Source organism: Pongo abelii, chromosome 10 (genome assembly GCF_028885655.2).
Source record: "Pongo abelii isolate AG06213 chromosome 10, NHGRI_mPonAbe1-v2.0_pri, whole genome shotgun sequence".
Taxonomy (NCBI): Eukaryota; Metazoa; Chordata; class Mammalia; order Primates; family Hominidae; genus Pongo; species Pongo abelii.
The window spans coordinates 62243904-62268947 of NC_071995.2; the positions used below are offsets into that span (position 1 = coordinate 62243904).

The 25044-nt window shown below is 40.8% G+C and overlaps 1 protein-coding gene across 17 annotated transcripts in view; it reads right to left on the reverse strand.

The window, feature by feature from the left end:
* Window positions 1-25044, reverse strand: part of C10H12orf56 (chromosome 10 C12orf56 homolog) — a 144762-nt gene that overhangs the window by 47422 nt on the left and 72296 nt on the right. For all 17 annotated transcript variants that reach the window (XR_008511960.1, XR_008511961.1, XR_008511962.1 and 14 more), the window contains exons 5-6: window positions 19303-19376; window positions 10303-10447 (exon numbers count right to left, since the gene is read on the reverse strand). Coding sequence is in view for 14 of the 17 variants with exons in the window: in XM_054527350.1 (XP_054383325.1) it covers window positions 10303-10447; window positions 19303-19376 (219 nt within the window). In the remaining 3 variants the exon portion in view is untranslated. The remainder of the gene's footprint in view (window positions 1-10302; window positions 10448-19302; window positions 19377-25044) is intronic.

Consider the following 25044-nt stretch of genomic DNA (forward strand, 5'->3'; position numbering starts at 1 on the left):
AAGAAGAAGAAGTGCTTGGGCTTACCCAGTGCCTGATAAATTAGCATAGTATGGCAGTTTAAAAAACTGACCCTGGAGTTACATTCTTTGAGCTCAAATCCCAGCTCTGCCACTGGGCAGTTGTGTGACATTTGGCAAATTACTTATACTCCTTGTCGCTCAGTTTCTTTGTCTTTCAAATGGGGTTAATAATATCACCCCATGGGGTTGATATTACGTTTAAATAAGATAGTATGTATTTGTAAAGCTTCAACAGTGCTTAGCACATAACAAATGTTTAATAAGTATAACTGTTATTATGACCTCCCACCTGCTCACTGATTCATGAATTTTCACTTATAAAATATCATGCATCTACCTGAAACAACATGGAAGACTCTCAAAAATATTATGCCAAAAGAAGCCAAATGCAAAAGAGTACTTAGTGCAGAATTCCATGTAAGTGCAGTGCTAAGAGAGGCAAAATGAATCTACAGTGACAGAGAGCACATCGATAGTTGCAAAAGGCCAGGAGTGTGAGAGAACTGGCGGCCAAAGGGCACAAGGTGACATTCTGGAGTGACAGAGAGGCTCTAAATCTTGAATGAAGTAGTGTTAATAGTTACATGAATAGAGACATTTGTCAAGACTCTTCAAACTGTATCTTTAAATATGGGTGCATTTTATTTCATGTAAATTATACTGCAATAATTTCTTCAAAGAAGATAGATGAATGGCCAATAAGCACATGAAAGATGCTCAACATCACTAATCACTAGGGAAATGCAACTCAAAGGTACAATGAGATATTATCCCATGCCCATTAGGATAGCTACTATTTAAAAAAACACACACACAAAATAGCAAGTGTTGGCAAGGACGTAGAGGAATCAGAACCCTTATATACTGTTGGTGGGAGTAGAAAATAGCACAGACACTGGAAACCAGTATGGTGTTTCCTCAAAACTTTAAATATAGAATTCGCATCCAATCTAGCAATTCCATTTCTGGGTATATACCCAAAAGAATTGAAAGCACTGTTTTAAAGAGATACCTTGCACACCAATGTTCATAGCTGCATTACTCACAACATCTAAAACGTGGAAGCAACCCACTGACAGATGAATAGATAAGGAAAATGTAGTGTATACACACAACGGAATATTATCCAGCCTTAACAAAAAGGAAATTGTGATACATGCTACAACATGGATTAAACTTGAGAACATTATGCTAGGTGAAATCTCAGTCACAAAAAGACAAGTACTATATCATTCCAACTATATGAGGTACTTAGAATAGTCAAAATCAGAGACAGAAAGTAGAATGGTGGTTTCCAGGGGCTGTGGGTTGCGGGGGTGGGATGGGGGAAAGAAATGGAAAGTTGTTGCTTAATGGGTAGAGAGTTTCAGTTTTGTAAGATAAAAAGTGTTCTGGAGATGATGGTTTTGATGGCTGCATAACATTGTGAATAAACTTGATACCACTGAAATGTATGCTCAAAAATGATTAAGGAAGTAAATTTTGTGTTATGTATATTTTGCCACAATTTTTTAAAATGGAAAAAAAAAATCATATGAAAAAAAAATTTTTTTTTTTTAGATGGAGTCTTGCTCTGTCGCCCAGGCTGGAGTGCAGTGGCACGATCTTGGCTCACTGCAACCTCCACATCCTGGTTTCAAGCGATTTCCTGTCTGGGATTACAGATGCATGCCACCACACCTGGCTAATTTTTGTATTTTTAGTAAAGACGGGCTTTCACCATGCTGGCCAGGCTGGTCTTGAACTCCTGACCTCAGGTGAGCCACTCGCCTTGGCCTCCCAATGTGCTGGGATTATAGGCATGAGCCACCGTGCTGGTGGAAAAAATTTAAACTAGAAAAAGAACATAGAGAACTATTTTATCTACTCATTTATTCATTCACTGAATGCATAATTATTGATTGCCAGCTATGTGGCAGGTATGCTAGATAATGAGATAACATCTTGAGCAAAACAGACAAACAGACATGTCTGTTCTTCTAAAACTTGGAGTTTAGTCAATCTATGAAAAAGTGTTCTCAGCCTGTGTAATCTCACACCTGTAATTCCAGCACTTTGGGAGGCCGAGGCAGGCAGATCACTTGAGTCCAAGACCAGCCTGGGCAACATGGTGAAACCCCTTCTCTACAAAAAATACAAAAATTAGCCCAGCATGGTGGCATTTGCCTGTAGTCTCAGCTACTCAGGAAGTACTCAGCTACTTGGGAAGTACTCAGCTACTCAGCTACTTGAGCCCAGGAGGCGGAGATTGCAGTGAGCCGAGATGGTGCCACTGCACTTCAGCGTAGGTGAGAGAGTGAGACCCCATCTCAAAAAAAAAAAAAAAGAAAACCTATTCTCATAATTTAAATTTTACCTTCAATAAAATTAAAAAATAAAGACCACTTAAAAGAAAAAAGTATGCCTCAATAAAGTTCATTTTAAAAGGGAGGGAGAAAACTATATATAATATATATTTTTGTATCTATTATATATCACTGTATATTATAGTGTATCTATAATTTTTATATCCATAATATGTACATTATATATGTGTATAATTTTCCATCCTATTACAGGAACCAAAAATTAGAGATGCCTGTGATGGTTAATTTTAGGTGTAAACTTGGCTAAATTAGGAGTACCTAGAGAACAGGTAAAGCATTATTTCTGTTATGTCTGTGAAGGTATTTCCAGAGGAGACTGGCATGTGAGTTGGAGAACTGAGTGGTTCTGTCTCTCTGGAGAATTCTAATACAGATTTTGGTACCAGAAGTGGAATTGTTGCTATAAGGAATACGTAAAAATATGGAAGTGGCTTTGGAATTGGTTAATGGATAGAGGCTCAAAGAATTTGGAGGAGCAACCTAGAAAAAGCCTAGATTGCAATAATTGGAGCATTAAAGGTGATGCTGGTGGGGGCTCAGAGAAAGAGGACAGCTGTAGGGAAAGTCTGAAACTTCTTAGACATTTCTTAAGTGAAAGAGTGAAAGATTATTCTCCAGCTTTAAGACATTGTTATTTTCCCTGTTGAGTTTTGGACTTACTTGGCCCTTTCCTCTTGCTTATATCTTCCTTTTGGAATGGGAATGTCTATCCTCCCTGCATCCCACCACTGTATTTTGTAAGTAGATAACTTGTCTTGATTTACAGGCTGACAACTGGAGAGGAATTTGCCTCAGGATGAATCCTGCCTTGAGTGTCACCCATACCTGATTTAGATGACAATTGGTAATTTGGACTTATGAGTTGATGCTGGAATCTATTAAGATTTTTGGAGCTATTGGGATGGAATAAATGTATTTCGTATGTAAAATAGACATGAATTTTTGGGGCCAAGAGCAGAATGCTGTGGTCTGAATGTGTCCCCCAAAGTTCATGTTTTAGAAACTAATCCCCAATGCAACAGTGTTGAGAGGTGAGACCTTTAAGAGGTGGATTGGGTCATGAGGCTTCTGCCCTCATAAATGGATGAATGTCATTATTGTGGGAGTGGGTTTCTGATAAAAAGATGAGTTTGGCCCCCTTCCACCCTTTTTTTTTGCATGCTCTTTTGCCCTTCTGCCTTCTCTTGGGATGACACAACAAGAAGACCCTCACAAGATGCCAGCACCTTGATATTGGACTTCCCTGCCTCCAGAACTGTCAGAAATACATTCATTTTCTTATAAATTACCAAGTTTGTGATACTCTGTTATAGCAACACAAAACAGACTAAGACAATGGCCATAATCTCTCCACCCCAGTATGGGTTTCTAAGGGAGCTTCACAGAACGTATGTTTCCCAAGAAATATAGCATAAAGTTGAAAAACCACTGCTTTAGCTTAAGGCTATGATAACAATTTAAATAAAAAAATCTTAAAAGGATGTTGACTTTTATTAGTCATATATGCTAATTTTGTGAAAACAAATCTGAGGATAGATTTTGGTTGTGGATTAGACAGAAGAACATAAGGCTACTGGGTTTGATGGCATGGTTGGGGATAGGGCCAAGGGGGACCCCACTGAAGTGTAGAGAGACCCCAAATAGAGAGACTGCCCATTTACTTTTTTTTCTTTTTTTTATTATACTTTAAGTTCTGGGGTACATGTGCAGAATGTGCAGTTTTGTTATACACGTGCCATGGTGGTTTGCTGCATCCATCAACCCGTCAGCTACATTAGGTATTTCTCTTAATGCTATCCCTCCCCTAGCCCCCCGTCCCCCAACAGGCCCCAGTGTGTGATGTTCCCCTCCCTGTGTCCATGTGTTCTCATTGTTCAACTCCCACTTATGAATGAGAATATGCAGAACATGTTTGGTTTTCTGTTCTTGTGTTAGTTTGCTGAGAACGATGGTTTCCAGCTTCATCCATGTCCCTGCAAAGGACATGAACTCATCTTTTTATGGCTGCATAGTATTCCATGGTGTATATGTGCCACATTTTCTTAATCCAGTCTATCACTGATGGACATTTGGGTTGGTTCCAAGTCTTTGCTATTGTGAATAGTGCCACAGTAAACATACAAGTGCATGTGTCTTTATAGCAACATGATTTAGAATCCTTTGGGTATATACCCACTAATGGGATTGCTGAGTTAAATGGTATTTCTAGTTCTAGGTCCTTGAGGAATCGCCACACTGCCTTCCACAATGGTTGAACTAATTTACACTCCCACCAACAGTGTAAAAGCATTCCTATTTCTCCACATCCTCTCCAGCATCTGTTGTTTCCTGACTTTTTAATGATCACCATTCTAACTGGCATGAGATGGTATCTCATTGTGGTTTTGATTTGCATTTCTCTAATGACCAGTGATGATGAGCTTTTATTCATGTTTGTTGGCTCATAAATGCCTTCTTTTGAGAAGTGTCCATTCATATCCTTTGCCCACTTTTTGATGGGGTTGTTTTTTTGCTTGTAAATTTGTTTACGTCCTTTGTAGATTCTGGATATTAGCCCTTTGTCAGATGGATAGATTGCAAAAATTTTCTCTCGTTCTGTAGGTTGTCTGTTGACTCTGATGATAGTTTCTTTTGCTGTGCAGAAGTGCTTTAGTTTAATTAGATCCCATTTGTCAATTTTGGCTTTTGTTGCCATTGCTTTTGGTGTTTTAAGACATGAAGTCTTTGCCCATGCCTATGTCCTGAATGGTATTGCCTAGGTTTTCTTCTAGGAGTTTTATGGTTTTAGGTCTTACATTTAAGTCTTTAATCCATCTTGAGTTAATTTTTGTATAAGGTGTAAGGAAGGGGTCCAGTTTCAGTTTTCTGCATATGGCTAGCCAATTTTCCCAACACCATTTATTAAATAGGGAATCCTTTCCCCATTGCTTGTTTGTGTCAGATTTGTCAAAGATCAGATGGTTGTAGATGTGTGGTGTTATTTCTGAGGGCTCTGTTCTATTCCATTGGTCTATATATCTGTTTTGGTACCAGTACCATGCTGTTTTGGTTACTGTAGCCTTATAGTATAGTTTGAAGTCAGGTAGCGTGATGCCTCCAGCTTTGTTCTTTATGCTTAGGATTGTCTTGGCTATGTGGGCTCTTTTTTGGTTCCATATAAACTTTAAAGTAGTTTTTTCCAATTCTGTGGAGAAAGTCAATAGGTAGCTTGATGGGGATAGCATTGAATCTATAAATTACTTTGGGCAGTATGGCCATTTTCATGATATTGATTCTTCCTATCCATGAGCATGGAATGTTTTTCCATTTGTTTGTGTCCTCCCTTACTTCCTTGAGCAGTAGTTTGTAGTTCTCCTTGAAGAGGTCCTTTACATTCCTTGTAAGTTGTATTCCTAGGTATTTTATTCTCTTAGTAGCAATTGTGAATGGGAGTTCACTCATGATTTGGCTCTCTGTTTGTCTGTTATTGGTGTATAGGAATGCTTGTGATTTTTGCACATTGATTTTGTATCCTGAGACTTTGCTGAAGTTGCTTTGATAAGCTTAAGGAGATTTGGGCTGAGATGGTGAGGTTTTCTAAATATACAATCATGTCATCTGTGAACAGAGACAATTTTACTTCCCCTTTTCCTATTTGAATTATTTCCTTCTCCATTCACTTTGGCCTTTCATTTTTGATAACTGAATTAGAAGATCTGTTTTAGCCCAGGTAAGAACATTATATTAAATAATGGCTGCAGTGTTTTCAAGTATAAAACAGATCATGAAAGCTTCATTTTCAGACATTGGATTAGGTTAATATTTCACAAGAGAACAGATTTGCAATTCAGTATGAATAGCTTACAGCACCTGGAATATGCATGCATTGTGTTTGGCCTGAGGGAGAATACAAAGAGAAGTAAGACATATACTTGTCCTAAAGAAGCTTTTAGCATATTATGATAAATAAGAAAAATATGCCAATCACTATAGTAAAAGGGAGGATATCTGTGCTGATTCTTGATGGTAGAAACTATATCATAATCATGCTATATTTCTAATACCTATCACCAAGCCTCACACAGATTAGGCATGAAACCTGTCTGTTAATTGTTAAAGAGGAAGTGCTATGAAAGATGTCATAGAACTACATTGTTCAACTCGGTAGCTACTGGCCACAAGTGGCTATTTAAATTAATTTAAATTTAATAAAATTAACATTTTACTTTTTTAGTCACTAGCCACATTCAAGTGCTTAATAGCCACATGTGGCTAGTGTCTGCTGTATTGAACAATGCAGATTATAAAACTTCAAAGAAAGTTCTATGGCATGGAATTGACAGAGAAGATCAAAAGGAGGAAGGTACTAAAGTTACCCATTCGGCATGACAGAAAAGGCAGAAAATGGCATTTGAGCTGAGCCTTGATGAATGGGTATGATTTTTAACAAAAGAAATTAGAAGAACAGTATTCTAGAGAAAGCAAACAGCAGGGAGAAAGGAGAGCTAAGTAGAACAGGTGTCCAAGTTATCCCACATGGCTCGATCTTGTAGAGGACAGAGGTGAGAGAGAAGATGAAGTGGTGGGTCAGGTCTGTGAGTCCTAAACTTACTCTCTTTCTCTCCATCCTTTTTTTGTTCCACAGCCTAGGCCACAGGTATCAGGGCTGTTTTTAAACTGAAGATGCTTAAATGACCTCCAGACTAACACTGGTGCTGATCCCATTAGGAATACACATCAACATCCTTCTTAATCTAACCCTTAAGTGGTACTTCAGTTCTCCTACCTAGACATGCACTTTAAATCCAGTCCCTGATTGTGTTGTCCAGTGTATCTGGGTGGACTTCCCCTTTGAGCACTGTCCTAAGTCCTTTCCCAGTCCTCTCCTAACTGCTGGCTTTACTCTTGACAATCTTTATGTCCTCACATTCCATAAAACCCTGTCCCCACACCCTAAACAAGCAGATCTTCCTGGTGCCACATGTTTGTGCAGACATCCGGGTGTAATTCACCCACATGCTAAAATATCCTGATATTTCATTTTGCTCACTCTTATGTAGAGATCACTCTCACCTTTGGGCACTGTGCCTTTTCAATGAGCATCTACATCTGGATTCATTTTCCCAGTGCCCACCTTATCCAGATGGTAGCCTGACATGGTCCGGTTCTGTGTTCCCACCCAAATCTCATCTTGAATTGTAATCCCCTCTGTCGAGGGAGGGTCCTGGTGGGAGGTGATTGGATCATGCATGCTGTTTTCACGATAGTGAGGGAGTCCTCATGAGATCTGATGGTTTAAAAGTGGCAGTTTCCCCTGCACATTCTCTCTCTCTCTCCTGTTGCCATGTAAGACATGCCTTGCTTCCCCTTCACCTTCTGCCATGATTGTGAGTTTCCTGAGGCCTCCCAGCCATGTGGAACTGTAAGTCTGTGGCAGGCCAGGTCTTCATAACAGCTGAACAGACAGGCCTCCATAACAACTGTTCCTGTACTGACTGAGTGGTTATGTTAAATATTAAAAGCTGATAGAGCCAGTGTCCTTACACAAAGGCTGGGATGTAACAAAAGCCCACCAAGAGTTTTGCCCAGGCCTTTCCTGGGCCTTGAAGCATGATGAGATACTGAAGGAATTCTTAACAGAACCTGTTTAGAATTAAACAAGTTTTACTGGGGGTCTGAAGAAACTCCCCAGGCCGCCACAAACAAGTTTATTGGCAGTCTGAAGGAACTCTCCAAACCTCCGTGATTTAGCAGGAGGCAAGATAAGGGTAATCACCCCAGGACCTGGACCCATTTAGATTGAGTAAATTTACTGAGGCCCCAGAGGAAGGTCTTCAGGACCTTCCTTAGGTCCTGATCTAATCTTAGTTATAGATTAAAAGAAGTTAATCACTTATGTCTTTAGATGAATGCACTTACATGTAGACATATAGCTTAGAAGGTATATACGCTCTGGAAAACTTTGTAATTTTGAGTTGGTCTGGCGATAATTTCCAGGCCTTTCCCTTCTTTCCCAGTTCATCTGTATCTCGTTATTGGGCCGTGAGAATAAGCAGCCCAACCCTTGGTTGGGTGCAGGAACAAGTCAACTAAACCTTCTTTCTTTATAAATTACCCAGTCTCAGGTAGTATTTTTATATCAGTGTGAGAATGGACTAATACACAGCCCTTTCCTGATAACCCCAGCCTACTAAAATAAAGGCCATACCTGTCCAAATTTGAAATCTGTGATTAGTGGAGAGCCTTAAATGCCGAAGCCAAAGTCTTTACTCGTAAGGAAAGTCACAAGAAACTTTTGAACAAGCAATCCCATACAACCAGGGTTGTAGATTAAATTGATACTGTGTGTGGGATGGACTGGACAGGTTTATTTGGGAAGAAGATAATCCTAATTTATTTACCCTTTCCACATGAATTCCATTTCATCTTCATAATCAACTTGGTTGGTCGTATTTTCCACAATCTTCTGAAGTTCTGGAGTCAAAACTTGGATGGTGTATTCCTCACAGGATCTATCCAGTACCAACCATTTTAGACTACGCAGCACTACATCATCCTTACCTGAGTCTCAATGTCTCAATGTTGTGGGACATTTGGCATATTATTCTCTACAGCTAATCTGCCTTCACCATACTGATTTGCCTTGGAACTGTTCTAGCTCTCCAATATTGCAGGAATTTCCTTAGTCCCTGGCAAACTGGAATAGTTGGTCACCCTAATCTGGGCAAACCAAAATGGTTGGTCACCCTACATATGAAGGACCTAGAAGCTAATAAATGGCCAGGACTGTCTTGTATGGTTAGGAGTTCACATGCTTTACAATTGCTCAGTAAAATGATGGCAGCTACTTATGTGACCAATGGCCAGAATTAGGATAAAATATATAGCAATCAACATGAACACAGCCCTAGGCAGGGCTCACCCTCTCACCTAGGCCTCATAAGCGCCACACCAGGTTACTCACCTGGGCTTCTTAACACTTTCACCTGAACATGAAAATGAGGCCTCTGTAATTTACTGAGTGAGAATGAGGTTCCCTTGCCTCCCCAGGACTCACATTTTTAAAAATACCAGTCTTATACTCAAAAATAATTTTTTAAATTATATTTTTACAGTAGAGGAAACTGCACAATAAAACATCTTGAAATCAGCCATGTACAGTGGCTCATGCCTGTAATCACAGCACTTTAGGAAGCCAAGGCAGGAGGATCACTTGAGCCCAGGAGTTTGAGACCAGACTGGGCAACAGAGTGAGACCCTGTCTCTATTTAAAAAATAAACAAATAAGCAGGGTGCAGTGGCTCACACCTGTAACCCCAGCATTTTGGGAGGCCAAGACGGGTGGATCACCTGAGGTCAAGAATTCAAGACCAACCTGGCCAACATGGTGAAGCCCCATCTCTACTAAGAACACAAAAAATTTGCTGGGCGTGGTGGTGGGCGCCTGTAATCCCAGCTACTTGGGAGGCTGAGGTAAGAGAATGACTTGTACCTGGGAGGCAGAGGTTGTAGTGAGCTGAGATCGTGCCATTGCACTCCAGCTTAGGTGACAAGAGCAAGACTCTGTCTCAAAAAAATAAAAAATAAACAAACAAAAACTTCTTAAAATCTACGTTCCCATCTCACTGTCTATATATCTTGTATGCCAAAAATGTTCCTCCTAATACCTGTCCGTCGGCTCTGCCAATCCAATGCATGGGAGCTACTTTTTGCTACCACTCCCCTCTCTTCCCATCTCCCCTCGACACACGCATATACATTACTGATTACATCACGAAGTATCCAGCATTAAGACATGACTGCATTAAATTTTATCAACATTTAAAAATACAGCATCAGAATACAAGACAATGCTTATTTATATTTTAATGTATGCTTGTATTTGGTAAACAGAAGACACAAACTTTAAAGATTAAAAATAAAACAAAACACTTACCTTCCAGAAAAGCCTTTTCAGAATGAAGTTTTTCTGGGCTGCTACTTTAAGTTCCATAAGTAAAGAAAGTATCCTCCTCAAAGAATTGTCTTTAAGAAAAAGTTCAGATTTAAGTTGACTGAAGTGCTTAATTTTCTCCTCAGATCTACAGAAACAGAAGAAAATTTTCCACTTAAAAATGGTACGAAATAGCAGTTTAGGAATATCGATGATTACTGACAGGTTTGTTAAACTTTGTTATTAATGGGATTTTAATATAGTTTTATTCTTCTAGCCTTAATACTCATCAGTAGTGAAACTTGCTCCCCACAAACTGAACTGTTTATTACGCTCCAAAATACTTTTTCGCCCATGCCCCTTAACTCAAGCTGTTCCTATACCAGGAATACTCTCACTTTCCCTGGTAAATTTCTGTCCCTCTTTCATTTACCGTAATCCCTGAACCTTTATGTAATATTTTACTTTCAATCAACTAGCTTTTCTTTTTTTAAGAAGTTTATAAAGAAAATGTTGTGTCACTTTCCAGGGAAAACCAGTATCACTTGGTGTAAATGGCATGAAAGCAACATAAATTCTAAGTAAATGCTCCATGTTCTGAGCCTGTAGCTGGCTTCTCTGTGAGGAAAGGGCAGATGAGCATGTGTTCAAGAACTGTCACTAGTGGCCCCAAGCCGAGAGGTTCTCCCTGATGAGATCAGCCTAGCTGGAAAAAGGAATCACGTATTTCCACCATGGAATTCAAAGTTGTTTCATGCCATGTCAGAGTACCACCTGGAATTATCTCCCATTACTGAACCATGTGTGTTCCACACTTAAGGAAAAGCTGGCTTTGCAGAAAAACCTTCTCCTCAGATCTTTCCCTAATTCTACCAACAAATGCAGCCCCTCTCCCACTGCAGTTTTTTCACACTCCTAGTATCACATTAATCCCATTTCACTCTTTGTAGTTAGTTACTCGTGTACCTATCCTAGCCCCTCAGCTGACTTTTAGCAACTTGGAAAAAATGTCATCGGGTTAAATATTGTTTCCACCTCCCATTGTGCTCAGTAATAACAACTTGCGCTTAACTGGGCGCTGACTAGGTGGCCGGCTCTGGCCTGAGTGCTTTCCGTAGATTCGTTCTTGCACTGAGCTGGCTCCACTGTGGGGACCGAGCTGGGAATTACTATCGCATTTTACAGGAAGTTGTGGGGGGGGTGCGGTTTAAGTAATCTGTCCAAGCTCACACAACCAGTGATTCAGAGAGCCAGGGTGCAAGGTAACAGTAGAAAAGATAGTTCATGTTCTACGTAGATTGATGAAATCTTAAAATTTCTGACTTGAAGTAAAAACATTTTTTACCACTTACTCCAGAAACCTATACCAGCCATTTATCCCAATACTAGCTACTGTATGGAATGTTGGTACTTGCCTACTACCTCCCCCTTTATTTAAAAAACATCTAAGATGTTCTCCTTTGTCCAATCAATGAGTCGCTCTTATTAACCTGAAAATTAAGACTTCTGAAAAAAAAATGGTCTCTTTTCTAGTGGAGATGCTGGAGGGAAACTGATCCTTATGAATTCAATAATGGCAGAGAGGCAGAGGAGCATAATGATTATGAACATGAAGACTGAGGTCAGAATCCTAGATCTGCCCCTACTCAGTTAGGTCATTATCATGGGCAAGTTACATAGCTTCTTTGTGCCTCAATTTCCTCATGTGTAAGATAGGAATAATGGTAGTACCTATCCAAATGTGCTGGGTTTTTTGTTTGTTTGTTTGTTTTGAGACAGTGTCTCACTCTGTCACCCAGGCTGGGGTGCAGTGGCGTGATCTTGGCTCACCGCAACCTCTGCCTCCTGAGTTCAAGCAATTCTCCTGCCTCAGCCTCCTGCGTAGCTGGGATTACAGGCAAGCACCACCATGCCCAGCTAATTTTTTGTATTTTTAGGAGAGATGAGGTTTCACCATGTTGGCTAGGCTGGTCTCAAACTCCTGACCTCAGGTAATCCACCCACCTTGGCCTCCCAAAGTGCTGGGATTACAGGCATGAGCCACTATGCCCGGCCAAATGTGCTATTTTGATATTTTAGTTAATGCATGTCCTTCATACACACTAAGTGTTTGATAAATGGTCTCTAAATAAAACAGGAATAAGTTTAAGATCCTGCTTCCCTATCCACTTCTAATTACCACCATATTTCATTTAAAAAATAACTGTGAAATCCCTCTACTCTCTGAGAACTCCAACAACAGAAATGTAGTTTTTACAAACAAAAGAGCTTAGAAAAGCAAAAGCTCAGATAAGATACAATATCAGCAGAATTATTTTGAAATTGATTTTCCCATTTTTTCATTTGGAGTCAGCAATTTGCTAAGATCTGCAATAAAAACAAACTGTTTTTAATCCTTTGCCAACTAGGATAATAGATTGTAATGCCAAACTAATTTTTTTAATAGCCAAAAAAATTTTCACGGAAAACAGCATACTAATCTCTTCAGACTAAAAATTAATTCATACATAAATAGAGGTCTCATATACATCATAAATTCAAGTTAGAGTACATATTCTATGTTACTGCAGAAAAGTTATGGATAATAATTTCTTTGAGGATTCAGAAAATATTAGCTTATACATAGATGACAAACTTCATTTGACTGAAGAAATAAGAAAAAGCCAAATGCCAGAAGACTCCATTATTCAACTTAGGAATAAGAGGAAAATCTATACTAACGTTAACAGATACTCTATTTTCATCAGGTAGAAAACATAAATTCACCAAAATAATGTTGCAGGAAGGTGTTTTTTTTGTTGTTGTTGTTGTTTTTTTTTTAAGACAGTCTTGTTCTGTCACCCAGGCTGGGTTCAAGCGATTCTCGTGCCTCCTGAGAGTAGCTGGGACTACAAGTGCATACCACCACATCCAGTTAATTTTTGTACTTTTAGTAGAGACAAAGTTTTGCCATGTTGGTCAGGCTGGTCTCAACCTCCTGACCTCAAGTAATCCGCCCACCTCGGCCTCTGAAAGTGCTGGGATTACAGGCGTGAGCCACTACGCCCAGCTGCAGGAAGGATTCTTAATCTAATAATAAGCTCTATTTTTCCTGTATTTTTTCATCTTTCCAGACATTTACTATAAATAATACCTCACATTTGTAAAGCACTGGAAAGGCTCTTCCTATATTATCTCAGAAGTGTTGTGTATGATTTCCACAGCGGTCAGCTTGCAAAACCGTCCCATCTGTGACACAGTTCTAAATTGAAAACCTAAAGGACGTTTATTCCTTTTAAACTGAAGATGCCTTCCAGGTAGGGGCTATTTTTCATGTATCGTTGCATCCTTCACAGTGCATTTGAAATCATGGCATTTTAAGTATGCTGCCTTCAGGAATTAACTTAGTAAGAAACATGACTTCCCTGAGCCGAGAGAGTGGTGGAACTCATCCTTCTTGCCTTCAGGAATAAATTTCAAGCCACACACACATAGAATTTGAGTCTGTTTTATTATACAATTAGCTTTAAAATCACTTTAAATAAAATACCAAAATGAAAACTGATGCTTTTTTTAGAGTAAACATATGAAAACCTATAGAAATTTTAAGCTATCCATATAACTTTTTAAAAAAGAAATCCCAAATATTATGTCACTTAACTCTTACATACCTCAGAATATATCTCTAAATAAAATGAATACTTTCTTACAAAATGATTATCACACCCTACAAAATTATCGAACATTGTTTGGTATTGCTAATACTCAGTCCCTTTTTTTTTTTTTTGAGACAGAGTCTTGCTCTGTCACCCAGGCTGGAGTGCCGTGGCACAATCTCAGCTTACTGCAACTTCCAACCCCCAGGTTCAAGTGATTCTCCTGCCTCAGCCTCCCGAGTAGCTGGGATTACAGGCACACACCACCATGCCTGTCTAATTTTTGTATTTTTGTAGAGATGGGGTTTCACCATGTTGGCCAGGCTGGTCTTGAACTCCTGACCTCAAACGATCTGCCCGCCTCAGCCTCCCAAAGTGCTGGGATTACAGGCATGAGCCACCGTGCCCGGCCAGACTCAGTCCATTTTCAAATTGTTCTACCGACTTAAAAATCTGTTTTTACAGCTGGGCATGGTGGCCCAGGGGTGTAAATCCCAGCACTTTGGGAGGCCAAGGTGGGAGGATCGCTTAAACCCAGGAGTTCCAGACCAGCCTGGGCAATATAACGAGACTCCATCTCTATAAATAAATAAATAAATAAATAAATAAATAAAATTAGCCAGCCATGGTAGTGTGCACCTGTAGTCCCAACTACTCAGGAGGCTGAGGTGGAAGGATTGCTTGAGCCCAGGAGGTCGAGGCTGCAGTGAGCTGTGATCAAGCCACTTCACTCCAGCCTTGGTGACAGAGTAAGACCCTGTCTCGAAACTAAATAAAATATAAACGGCTGGGCGAGGTGGCTCATGCCTGTAATCCTAGCACTTTGGGAGGCCCAGGCAGGTGGATTGCCTGCACTTAGGAGTTCGAGACCAGCCTGGGCAACATGGCAAAACCCAGTCTCTACTAAAAAACTACACAAAATTAGCCAGGCATGCTGGTGCACGCCTGTAGTCCCAGCTACTCAGCAGGCTGAGGCATGAGAATTGCTTGAGCCTGGGAGGTGGAAATTGCAGTGAGCCAAGATCATGCCACTGTACTACAGCCTAAGCGATAGTGGAAGACCCTGTCTCAATAAATACATACATACATACATAAATACATAAATAAAACATGAAAATGTTTTCTTAGTTTTGATTTGTTAAAAACAAGACTAAATAAGATACTTCTTATATTTGCTTATTATGTTTAAGTCTTTCAAAAAATTTTTTTCTATATCACGTCATCAAGCAATAAAATTTTTTATTATGGAAATTTTCAAACATACATCAAAATGGAGAAAATTTTATAAGAAATCTCATGTACCCAGCTGGGCAGTGGCTCATGCTTGTAATCCCAGCACTGTGGGAGGCCAAGGCAGGCAGATCCCCTGAGGTCAGGCATTCAAGACCAGCCTGGCCAACATGGTGAAACCCTTTCTCTATTAAAAACACAAAAATTAGCAGGGCGTGGTGGTGCATGCCTGTAATCCTAGCTACTCGGAAGGCTAAGGCAGGAGAATTGCTTGAACCCGGGTGGTGGAGGTTGCAGTGAGCCGAGATGGTGCCATTACACTCCACCTTGGGCAACAGAGCAAGACTCCATCTCAAAAAAAAAGAAGGAAAGAAAGAAAAAGAAAGGAAGAAAGGAAGAAAGAAAGAAAGAAAGAAAGAAAGGAAGAAAGAAAGGAAGGAAGGAAAGAAAAAGAAAGAAAGAAAGGAAAAGAAAAGAAAAGAAAGAAGAAAGAAGAAATCCCATGTACCCATCACCTTGCTCTAATAATTTTCAATATTTTGCCAATCTTGTTTTATCTGTTATCTTACATACACATACAAACACACATATATACTTTTTTTTAAAAATGAACTAAAATTATATAACAAAGTTTCCCATCATATCCATTTTTAGGTGTACAATTCAGTGGCATTAAGTGAATTCACAACGTTCTACAAGTATCACCACTATCCACTTCCAGAACTTTTTTATCTTTCCAAACAGAAATTCTATACCCATTAAACAATAACTCTCCCCAGCCCCTGGAGACCTCTATTCTATTTTCTGTCTCTATAAATTTGCCTATTTTAGGTACCTCACATAAATGAAATCATATATTTGCCCTTTTGTATCTGGCTTATTTCACTTAGCATGATGTCTTCAAGGTTCATCCATGTGGTAGTAGCAGAATTTACTTCCTTTTTAAGACTAGCATACTCACACTGTTTTTTTGTTTGTTTGTTTGTTTTTGAGATGGAGTCTCACTCTGTTGCCCAGGCTGTGGTGCAGTGGTGCCATCTCAGCTCACTGCAGCCTCTGCCTCCTAGGTTCAAGTGATTCTCATACCTCAGCCTCCCAAGTAGCTGGGATTACAGGCATGTGCCACCACACCAGGCTAATTTTTGTATCTTTAGTAGAGACAGGGTTTCGCCATATTGGCCAGGCTGGTCTCAAACTCCTGGCCTCAAGTGATCCTCCCTCCTCGGCCTCCCAAAGTCCTGGGATTATAGGTGTGAGCCACTGCACCCGGCTTATCATACTCACACTTTTGAGTCAGATTCAGGTTTAACCGTTTTAACAAAAATACTTCATAGGTGGTGCTGTGTATTTTATATTACATCAAATAATGAGGCACACAAAGTCTGGCTGTCTCACTGAAGTGATACTAAGACAAATCAATGGATTTAGTTATTTACAACATGATCCCTCCATTTTGAAGTTCCACTTCACCTTTTTTTTTTTTAATCTCTTTTTCTTTTAGAGACGGTCTCTCTCTGTCACTCAGGCTGGAGTGCGGCAGTGCAATCACAGCTTATTACAGCCTCCACCTCCCAGGCTCAAGTGATCCTCCTACCTCAGCCTCCCAAGTAGCTGGGACCACAGGCACACCCGGCATTTTTAAATTTTTTTGTAGAGATGAGGTCTCACTATGTTGCCTAGGCTGGTCTCAAACTCCTGGGCTCAAGCGATCCTCCCACTTTGGTCTCCCAAAGTGCTGGGATTACAGGCATGAGCCACCATACCTGGCCCCACTTCACCTCTCTGTCTAATGGTTTCATCCACTGAAGATTGTTAAATGAATCTGTCATTTCATTACAGGCTACATAAATTGTAATTTTCTAATTCTATTAAGCCTTCCGCATTCACTAGCTGGAATTCTATAAAATGAAATTTGCACTCATCATCTAGGGCTACGTGGTTATCCTGAACTCGTTGCGGTTCATGGAGGAAAGGAAGAATATATTATATTTTTTCCATTTGTTTGATGATTTGCAGAGTAATGAATTGGTGCCCTATTTTTTTCTAATGTTCCATGTGTTTTATTTCCTTGCAGGTGGGGAGGGAGGGCCCTCTCTCTATCATGCATCATTATACACTTCCGAATTTTTATATATTCATTATGTTTCAGTCATCTCATTTCTTATTTTTTTCTTCTTCTTTCTTTATTTTTTTTATTATACTTTAAGTCCTAGGGTACATGTGCAAACGTGCAGGTTTGTTACATATGTATACATGTGCCATGTTGGTGTGCTGCACGCAGTAACTCGTCATTTACATTAGGTATATCTCCTAATGCTATCCCTCCCCCCTTCCCCCATCCCACAACAGGCCCTGGTGTGTGATGTCCCCCTTCCTGTGTCCAAGTGCTCTCATTGTTCAATTCCCACCTATGAGTGAGAACATGTAGTGTTTGGTTTCTCATCCCTGTGATAGCTTGCTCAGAATGATGGTTTCCAGCTTCATCTATGTCCCTACAAAGGACATGAACTCATCATTTTTTATGGCTGCATAATATTCCAAGGTGTATATGTGCCACATTTTCTTAATCCAGCCTATCATTGTTGGACATTTGGGTTGGTTCCAAGTCTTTGCTATTGCCAGGTGTGGTGGCTCATGCCTGTAATCCCAGCACTTTGGGAGGCTGAGGGGAGAGGATCACAAGGTCAGGAGTTCGAGACTAGCCTGGCCAACATGGTGAAACCCAGTCTCTACTAAAAATAAAAAAAATTAGCCAGGCATGGCTACTCGGGAGGCTGATGCAGGAGAATTGCTTGAACCTGAAAGGCGGAGGTTACAGTGAGCCAAGATCGCTACACTGCATTCCAGCCTGGGCAACAGAGCAAGACTTTGTCTCAAAAAAAAACAAAAACAGAAAGAAAAAAAAAGTGTGAACATAGGATGTTATGGAGGAATCCCTCCTAACTTAGTTCTGGAGTGTCAAGAAAGATTTTTAGAGAAAATGATAAATAAGCTGAGACTTGATGAGTTGAAGTTATTCAGGAAGAGCAAGAAGAATACAGTAGTATTCCAGAAGAGGGGCCATCATGATAGGCCCCAGACGGAAGAGAACAGGGAGCTTCCTGAGAATTGTGAGAAGTTCATTTGGAGCAGGAGCTTAGGGCAAGAGTGAGGATGGACACAACGCTTGAGGACAGGAAAATAAAAAGAGATGTCATACATATTTTTTGTACACTGTTTAGACTTTCACCTAAGGGCAATGGGAAGCCATTCAAAGGCTTCCCGGGAGGAGTTACATGATCAGATTTCTGCTTCCGAAAGATTCCTCTGTTGTAATGGAGAATGGGCTGGAGAGGAGCAAGAGTGAAGGCAGAGAGACCAGCTAGGAAAACACTGTAGGAGCCCAGAACTGAGATAACCGGGCCTGAGCGAATGACCATGGAAAGAAGTGGATGTTATCCAGAGATAGTAAAGGCGCAATAAATAAGGCATGCGATGACTGGCTGGATGCTGGAAATGGTGAAGGGGAGAGAGGAGGAAAGGGTGACTTCCAGGACTCTGGCTTAGGTGATCTAGGGATAATGACATCATTCCCTGTATTAGGAAGCACAAGAGGAAAGTCAGGTTGCAGAGAGAAGATGCTGACTTCTCTTCTGAATACGTTGACTTTAAGGTTCCTATGAGACATACAAAGGATGTCCAGTGGATACCTGTGTTTGCAGACTTAACCATCAGGGCAGGCAGATGAGGTAGAGCTATAACTGTGATAGCCACACATACAACACAGAGTTAGGGGAGGCAAAGAGGGCCGGGCACGGTGGCTCGCACATGTAATCCCACCACTTTGGGAGGCGGAGGCAGGAGGATCACCTGAGGTCAGACCAATCTAACCGACCTGGTCAACATGGCAAAACTCCTGTCTCCACTAAAAAATACAAAAATTAGCTGGGTTTGGTGGCGGGCGCCTGGAGTACTAGCTACTTAGGAGGCTAAGGCAGGAGAATCTCTTGAGCCCAGGAGGTAGAGGTTGCAGTCAGCCAAGATTGTGCCACTGCACTCCAGCCTGGGAAACAGAGTGAGACGCAGTTTCAAAAAAAGGAGAGGCAAAGAGGAGAGAAAAATCCCCCATGCAACTCTATCATACATCATCACTTCTTACCTATATGGCTTTTGACTTCCAATAGCAGGACTGAACTCACTAGCATAGAAGGGATCTTGTAAAAGGGTAGCTTTCTGAAAAAGGAAAAAGTAGAAATTGTTAGAATTTTTATTTACTGAAGATCAATTCCCCCTACCTTTAGTCAATGTTATGTATCTATTCTTTAAGCCCTCCTATAGTACACGATTTGTTTATAAAACTCATTCTAGTGTTTAATAATACCACAGGGAATTTTTTTCTTATCTAGTTTTTTAAAAGTTTTAAATATAACACTTGCTCATTATAAAATGAAATTATTCAGGCTGGGCGCGGTGGCTCGTGCCTATGATCCCAGCACTTCGGGAGGCCGAGGCAGGCAAATCACGAGGTCAGGAGATCGAGACCATCCTGGCGAACACTGTGAAACCCCATCTCTACTAAAAATACAAAAAAAATGAGCCGGGCGTGGTGGCGGGCATCTGTAGTCCCAGCTACTCGGGAGGCTGAGGCAGGAGAATGGCGTGAACCCGGAGGGCAGAGCTTGCAGTGAGCGGAGATCACACCACTGCACTCCAGCCTGGGCAACAGAGTGAGACTCTGTCTCAAAAAAAAAAAAAAAGAAAGAAAGAAAAATTATTTATCAAAATCACACAGTTTAGATAAAGTAAAATATAAAATTCTCTGTTTTTCCCTACCCCTTCCATCCCACTATGCAAAGTGTCTGATCATGAAGCCAGATACCATGGCTCGCACCTGTAACCTCAGCTACTTCAGAGGCTGAGGCAAGTGGATGGAAAGAGTCCAGGAGTTGGAGGCTGCAGTGAGCTATGATTGTGCCACTACACTCCAGCCTGGGCAACAGAGCAAGACCTTGTGTCTAAAATTTTTTAAAGTATCTATCATCTGTTTGGTTTAGGTCCTTCCAGGCATATAAAGACATGAATTATAAACACATAAATTTGTAGTATTTATATGTTTTTATAATGTATATTTAATCCTAAATTATATCGCATATATTAATCTGGAACTTGATTTAACTTAATATAAGGTGGATGGTTTTTCGTGTCTGTGCATATAGATTTACTGATTTACAGCCCAGCGAAGTGGCTCACACCTGTAATCCCAGCACTTTGGGAGGCCAAGGTGGGCGGATCACGAGGTCAGGAGTTCGAGACCAGCCTGGCCAACATGGTGAAACCCCATCTCTACTAATAATACAAAAATTAGCCAGGCATGGTGGCACATGCCTGTAATCCCAGCTACTCGGGAGGCTGAGGCAGGAGAATCGCTTGAACCTGGGAGGCGGAGGTTGCCATGAGCCGAGATCGCACCATTGCACTCCAGCCTGGGCAACAAGAGCGAAACTCTGTCTCAAAAAAAAAAAAAAAAAAAAGATTTACCGATTTACCTCAAGTTTTTTTTTTTTTTTAGGAGACAGGGTCTCACTCTGTCACCCAGGTTGGAGTACAGTGGCATGATCATACCTCACTGTAGCCTCAAACTCCTGAGCTCAAGCAGTCCTGCTGCCTCAGCCTCCTGAGGCAGCTAGGACTACAGACATGTTCTACCATGCCAGGCCAATTTTTTACTGTTTATTTTTTAGTAGAGATGGGGTCTTGCTATGTTGACCAGGCTGGTCTTGAACTCCTGGCCTCAAGCGATCCTCCCCCTGAGCCTCCCAAAGTGCTAGGATTACAGGCATAAGCCACTGCATCCAAACAATATCAACTCTTTTAATGATTATTTAGTATTCCATAGCATAGATATACAACACTTTTGTTAACTATTGCCTTATTAATGGAGTTATTTTTCCTTAAACCTTTCGTGTTGCCATTTCTCATTTATTCTGGGTCCTCAAAATAGTCATACAGTGTTCAGTAATTTCTCTAAATAATCTTTTATTTATGTTGAGGCTTAAGACAGGTCAGAAGGAATTTCTCAAATGTTGTTGATTTGACACTGCAGACACGCTTTTTTTTTTTTTTTTTTTTTTTTGAGACGGAGTCTCGCTCTGTGAGGCTGGAGTGCAGTAGCTCGATCTCGGCTCACGGCAATCTCCGCCTCCCAGGTTCAAGCGATTCTCCTGCCTCAGCCTCCCGAGTAGCTGGGAATATAGGCTCCCGCCACCACGCCCGGCTAATTTTTTCTATTTTTTTTTTTAGTAGAGACGGGGTTTCACCGTGTTAGCCAGGAAGATCTCGATCTCCTGACCTCGTGATCCGCCCACCTCGGCCTCCGAAAGTGCTGGGATTACAGGAGTGAGCCACCGCGCCCAGCCAGCCTTTTTTTTTTTTTTTTTTTTTTTTTTTGAGACGGAGTTTCCCTCTTGTTGCCCAGGCTGGAGGCAATGGCACGATCTTGGCTAACTGCAACCTCCGCCTCCCAGGTTCAAGCAATTCTCCCGCCTCAGCTTCCTGAGTAACTGGGATTACAGGCGCCCACCACCACGGCCAGCTAATTTTTGTATTTTTAGTAGAGACGGGGTTTCACCATGTTGGCCAGGCTGGTCTCAAACTCCTGACCTCAGGTGATCCACCCGCCTCAGCCACCCAACCTGTCTTGTGCTTAATATCAGAGTGGTGTAGTGGGTGGATGGTGGCAGGGAAGATACGTGCTTTTTCTTATTACTTTTGTCATTGTTCTACTTTTTTTTTTTTCTTCCCTCTCCAAATATTTATGTTTTCCTTAAATCCAGAATTTTAATTTGGGGTATCCCATATTTAGCTTTGTAGCAGCTATCTTCACAACGTATACAAGGCAAAGAATTACCACATTTCATCTTTACAGAATTTAAGGCGCTAAACAACCCAGGTGTAACTATTTTTGGTGAAAGTCACAGATAAAATGGATTACTGAAGGAGGCTCAACTCTTTGGAAACCCTTAAAATCAGGATGAGTGCTGATAATTTCTAATTAGATGGTTTGGGTTAATTTTATCTAAAAGTACAGAGAAAGTTAAAATGTCTAATGTGGCTGGGCACAGTGGCTCACCTCTGTAATCCTAGCACTTTGGGAGGCCGAGGCAGGCAGATCACCTGAGGTCAGGAGTTCAAGACCAGCCTGGCCAACAGGGTTTAGCGAAACCCTGTCTCTACTAAAATACAAAAATTAGAAGGGGACGGTGGCACATGCTTGTAATCCCAGCTACACAGGAGGCTGAGGCAGGAGAATCACTTGAACCCGGGAGGCAGAGATTGCAGTGAGCCAAGATCACGCCATTGCAAGCCAGCCTGGGCAAGAAGAGCGAAACTGCATCTCAAAAAAAAGTGTTTATATTGAACTAGTAGCTTATTGTTAGTAGAATGAATTCTAACCTGATTTCTCACTTACATGTGAAATATTTGGTTATTCATTTTCCATCTTTCAAGGAAGAGATAGAACATTATTGTAATTTTTTTAACTTTTTTTTATTTAATTTTTTTTTTTTCAGACAGAGTCTCACTCTATTACACAGGCTGGAGTGCAAGTGGCACAGTCTTGGCTCACTGCATCCTCTGCCTCCCAGGCTTAAGTAATCCTCCTCTCAGCCTCCCAAGTACGTGCAGGCCATGTGCCTGGCTCATTTTTACTATTTTTTGTAGAGATGGGATTTCACCCATCTCTGTTGTCCAGGCTGGTCTCGAATTCCTGAGCTCAGGTGATCCGCCCACTTCAGCCTTCCAAAGTGCTGGGATTATAGGCGTGAGGCACCACACCTGCCCTTACTTTTTATTTTAGAGATGGGGTCTTGCTTATTGCCCAGGATGGAGTGCAGTAGTGTGCAGCAGAGCTTCTAACTCCTGGGCTCAAACGATCCTCCTGTCTCAGCCTCTGGAGTAACTAGTACTATAGGTGCATGCCACCACACCTGGCCAAGAGAACGTTATTTTCAATGATAGTATCTACCAACTCATAAAGATAGTCTTCCTCCACCCGCATTTATTTCAATGGTCATAAAAAAAAAATCAGACTACCTAGATTCAAATCCCAGCTCTACACTAGCTATGTGACTTTGCACATATCATTTAATTTCTCTGTGCCTCAATTTCCTCATCTATAAAATGGGAATATCAGTCCTACCTTATAGGGTTGTTGTAAAAATTAAATAAGTTAATATCCATGAAGCATCAGGCTCTGTTCTATTGTTATTTTCTAGTAGGAAATTAACAATAGATATTGTTATTGCATAGACTATTTATAGCTTAGCAGGTAATGAGTCCGCCAGTCTGAATGCTCCAACCATGCGTCTGCTGCATAATTTAAAAGTATTGCTAAAACCTGAAGCTGGGCAATTCAGGGACGCATAAACAGTTATTTTGAAGTATTCACATAGATTTTTTAAAGTCAGTTAAGTTTTGGTTTTTCTATTAGAATATATGAGATCTTTTTTTAATATACCAGAGTTTTCCTCTATTTGTAATTTGTTTACATTTTTAATTTAAAGAAAGCTATTTAAAAATTTAGAAAGGAATTTTAAATGTTTGAAGTCTTCCAAACAGTGGTATGAGAAAAAAATTAAGGGTTGTCCTGTAATCTTTCATAATTTTTAGCCATTTATAAAACCCTGGCTTCCTAGTTTCTTCTATCTGAAATAGCCCTTTATAATTATTATTATTATGTTGAAAGATCAATAATAAAAATTATGTACTACTGAAGATAAAGGGATTGTATTACTCTTTTAATAATTACTTATTTTTTAAACGAATTCTAATAAAAAGGTCCCTAAATGGGAGTTCCGACTCTGTCCCTAAAGTTATATAATCTTGAGTAAATCACTTAAAAATTTTGTGTTTCGGCCAGGCGTGGTGGCTCACGCCTGTAATCCCAGCCTTTGGGAGGCCGAGGTGGGTGGATCACCTGAGGTCAGGAGTTCGAGACCAGCCTGCCCAACATGGCAAAACCCCGTCTCTACCAAAAATACAAAAGTTAGCCGGGCGTGGTGGTGGGCACCTGTAATCCCAGCTACTCAGGAGGCTGAGGCAGGAGAATCGCTTGAACCCAGGAGGTAGAGGTTGCAGTGAGCTGAGATCACACCACTGCACTCCAGCCTGGGTGACAAGAGCAAAACTCCATCACAAAAGAAAAAAAAAAAAAGATTGTGTTTCAGTTTCCTCATTTATAAAATAAGGACTTAACCTAGTGATTTCTAGATAAATTTATCTGATCCTATAACAAGGTCTCCCCCATCAACCCACTTTCAATAGCACAGCTAAGCAATACAGAATGATACTGACAACGTTGAACCTTACCTGAGTTCTTTGTCACCCCAGCAACTGCAAAAGACCACCTGCTCACACATATTCCAAGATAAGACCTGTCTCCCTCCTTCTTCGTGACTTCCAAGACTCACCTTACCTACCTCTAGAAAACCCCAGGTTTTGTTTGTTTGTTTGTTTGAGATGGAGTCTCCCTCTGTCGCCCTAGAGTGCAGTGGTGCAGTCTCAGCTCACTGCAACCTCCGCCTCTGGAGTTTAATTGATTCTCATGCCTCAGCTTCCCAAATAGCTGGGATTACAGGCGCACACCACCACATCCAGCTAATTTTTGTATTTTTTAGTAGCGATAGGGTTTCACCATCTTGGCCAGGCTGGTCTCGAACTTCTGACCTCAAGTGATCCGTCCACCTCGGCCTCCCAAAGTGCTGGGATTACAGGCATGAGCCACCATGCCCGTCCAGAAACTGCTCATTAATGAGCATTTTTCCCTATTGCAATCGCCTAAATAAAATCATCTCCTTAATTGTTCAGTACATTTTGTTTTTCACAATATTATTAAAATCCAAGG